We start from the raw sequence: 3,667 nt of genomic DNA, 5'->3' as shown, positions 1-3,667 counted from the left end.
CCTTAATTTTATAAATTATCTTGCAACATAACGTCTGACTTCATTTTGGAGGGAAGTTTTGATTATATGATCAAATTAATAATGGCAAAAAGTTGATAAATATTATACAGATTTTGAGAGGATTCGATGTATTTATCAATGCATAAATACTTAAACATTTCCATTGTTAATTCATTTGCATAGTTTATTTTTATGTTAATCAATCAACAGGTGACGCTAGTTATATCTATATTGTGAAAGATTCCACAAAGGTTAAATACCTTCATGAGAATACAAACTTAGAATTAATGTCGGAGTTTTGTTTGAACAAAATTACAAATCTTAAGCTTAAAAATCTGTATTTTGACATTCGGACCCTCTTAAGTCATATCTTAAGCCAGTATCAATTGCATTTTTTTTAAAAATCAGAACACGTGTATTGTTATGATTTCCTGTCCTTGATGTTATTTAAGATTATATTTCGCTTAACAGAAAATTATGTTATCGCATTTGTAAACAATAAATAAAAGAACAAATTAAATTAATATATATATGGACCTTTTAGTTGAATTAAATGTTCCACATGTTTTCATCCAATGTGTTAAAGAACCCACGTGTCGCCGTTCAGCAGGAAATGACTAAACAAGCGAAGGTCCTGACACTATTTGGTCTTCCAATGCTCTGTGGGAGAAGAATCACTTGGCAATCAGGTAAATTACAACAACCCTGAGTCTGAGGGATTAGACATAGAAATCTTTCAATGAAATCTTACTTCTCTCAATGATGAAATTATTATTAATTCATAATATATTAATCATAATTTCATTAAAAGTGATCGCTCATCTTCATGACGTCATATGTGACGTCAAAAGATCGATGTTTTCGAGCAGAAGATGGCGACAAGCATAGGAGATATAAACGTGTTTCGGGAGTCAGAAATAAGTGATACAAGGAAAAGACCTTTAGACACTGAATTAGATACCGGCGATACAAAGAGATCCCATCAATCCGGAGGTATTAAATTAATGAATTAGTTTCTTAAAACGTATAATGTAAAATAAAAATATGTGTAAAGTAGGGGTAGCACACGAAAAACAGAAATGCTCCACACGTTCTTTCTTGACCGTACGGTAGCGCCGTCTTTGAGGGCATGAACCGGTCGTACGTGTTTGTTTCGGGGCGACCGTATGAGTCTTACCGGACGAATACTCGCAGGCCACGTCGGAACGGTGAAGCATAGCTTTTTGATATGCAGTAATAATGAGTCGTTGTTTTGGAGAACATTATGACTTTTCTGGTATGATTATTATAAGATTGATGAATTTTATTTCAATTAACTTTTTATGTAAACTACAGTTTTTTGGGGTTTTCTTTCATTGAAGTAGAAGTATCTTTATAGTTATACTTGTAGGTGTGCTTAGTTTCCATGATGGAGTACTACCAGTTACTGAGTTAGTGACAATGTCATTGGCACACAAAAAGTAGTTTAGGACTCTATGTTGTACTGCTTTTACCGATTACTTGCTCTGAGTCTTATATTGCTGCTAAAGAAAATGATAAAAGAACATTAATTTTAATGGTATTAGATAGTGTCAGTAGAAAGTGTATAACTTTTCAAAATTTTGAAATTCAGGTTTTAAAAAAATATTATATGTATATATATTCATATAACATTCTTTTTTTATTTGAAAATTAAAGTTATGAAAAGTATCATGCATGTGATATCTGTCATCTGTAAAATACTTGATTAGAATCAAAAACCTGATCACTTGGGCTGATTTCTTTTATTCAGATTTGTCAGATGTTGCCTATCTTAATAATGGAAAAAGAAGATATCCATTTAAAATTGATGATATGAACCTATTTCAAAGCAAGCCAAAGTTATCAACATTATACTATTTGGAAAATGTTTAGGAAAAAGTCATTTTAACAGTGTATAATTAAAATATGATTGATGTTTTTATGAGGCAGGGTAGACCTGAACAAATGTACATAAAAATATAGAAGATCCACACACTACAACCACAGTGCTTTACTGTAATGAAATGGAATAATAAGGCTCATTAATATTTACTGCACTTGAATTTGAAACGTAAGCGTTAGCTGTTAAAGAGTACAATGTGAGAGAGCTTTCACCACTGTGTTTTGAGATTTATTGACATGTATATATCAATGAGTTTCTGTGTTTAAGATATGTCACTATGAAAGTGAATAAAAATTTTCAACATCTCATGATTTTTTAAATTTTAATGGCATCACCATTGTATCTGAAGAGAGGCAGCAACATGGATAGAGTGATTAAGAGTTCATTGCCAATCCCTGGATTTGTCTTTCCATAAATATTTCTGGGTTAATTTTCTAGAAATCGTAATCTCCACGGTATTATGGCTTTAGGGCCAAATAATTACAAATACAAAATATGTAAAGTTTAGTGAAAAGAGGAGAAATGGCAACCTTGAACCCAAATTACTTACAAAAAAATCAAATTGACAGTTAAGGAAAAACATGACAAATTCAGAAAATTCCAGCAGACAATAATGAAAGGCTTAGAAGCCTGTAAAAGTAATAGAGAAGTGGTTCAAAAAGTGTACATTAGAAACCATTGGTGAAAAATGTTAATATTAACAGTCAAGATGTTTTAAAATCTTTTAAAGGGAAACAGTATTGTTGTAAGATATATTTTTAATGTTTTAATCTAGATGTTAGCTAATGTTAAGATTAAGTAAGTTTATAGAAGTAGTCCTATAGTACCTAGAATGTTACAGAATATTAGTGATCAAGAGATTTTTCAAAGTGTCTCAAAACAAGATTACATTATGAATATGAAAATCAGTGAAGCACCAAGTCAGTGTTCAGTTGGTAGTGTCAGTCATTCAGTGAAGTATGTGGATCAGTGTTAAGTATCGCATACATTCATTTACTCGATTGATTAGCAGTGGAATTATACAAGTAAGTTTATTTGTACATTAGTTGTAGTACCATTAAAGAGTAGATCTGTTTAAATTTACAATATTTGTGAACTAAGACCTACAACTGTGTACAAGGGATAGTAGCCTGCAGTTATACTAAGGATGAAATGAAGTAATTTTTTATCATTAATTGGACTATACTTGGCTTTACTTTCATAAAATAATTTAAAAGAATCCATAAAAGGAAAGAAAAATGTTTTTACTGTGTATTAGAATGGGAGTCAAGCTTTTAAAAAATGAAGATGGGAGAGTTTGATTGACCATTAACCCTGTCAAGACGGGTCATGGTTGAAAGACCATGACATATTTCCATTGACTTGCATTCACAATTTTATTGAACTACTATTTCATGACTTTATTTCAATATTTTGGTATCAAACTTTAGATTATAATTCAAATTTTAGTACTATATATTACTCAATTCCTTAGTTTAAAAGCAAATATTAAAAAGCAGATAAACATCGATTTTTGTGTGTCACGTGGTATGCTGAATACGGCACTGGTTCATATTAGATGTTTGTGAAGCCAAAATATTACGTCTATAGTTTCATACGAATTAGAAACTCAAATTACCGATATTGGCAAGATATAATATAAAATAAGAGTCTCTTTTGAATTTGCTAAGATATTGCTCATGCAATATATCAAACAAAGTGGCACCCCGCCCACCTCTTTTCATTTTTGGAATGCTCCCTTATATACTCTTACTTCTATATATG

At 31.0% G+C, this 3,667-nt stretch overlaps 1 protein-coding gene across 3 annotated transcripts in view; it reads left to right on the top strand.

Moving 5' to 3' along the window:
- Positions 1–612: 612 nt before the first annotated feature.
- The window catches only part of LOC106466889 (RNA-binding protein Nova-1-like), a 57,269-nt gene continuing 54,214 nt past the window's right edge, over positions 613–3,667 (top strand). The window contains exon 1 of one of the 3 annotated variants that reach the window (XM_022394960.1): positions 613–689. In XM_022394960.1, the coding sequence (XP_022250668.1) occupies positions 614–689 (76 nt within the window). In that variant the 5' untranslated portion in view covers position 613. The other 2 variants (XM_013927196.2, XM_013927197.2) reach the window with 2 other exon arrangements.

Source organism: Limulus polyphemus, unplaced genomic scaffold (genome assembly GCF_000517525.1).
Source record: "Limulus polyphemus unplaced genomic scaffold, Limulus_polyphemus-2.1.2 Scaffold2412, whole genome shotgun sequence".
Taxonomy (NCBI): domain Eukaryota; kingdom Metazoa; phylum Arthropoda; class Merostomata; order Xiphosura; family Limulidae; genus Limulus; species Limulus polyphemus.
The sequence above is the reverse complement of the archived record's forward strand: the minus strand, read 5'-3'. Positions and strand labels throughout refer to the sequence as shown.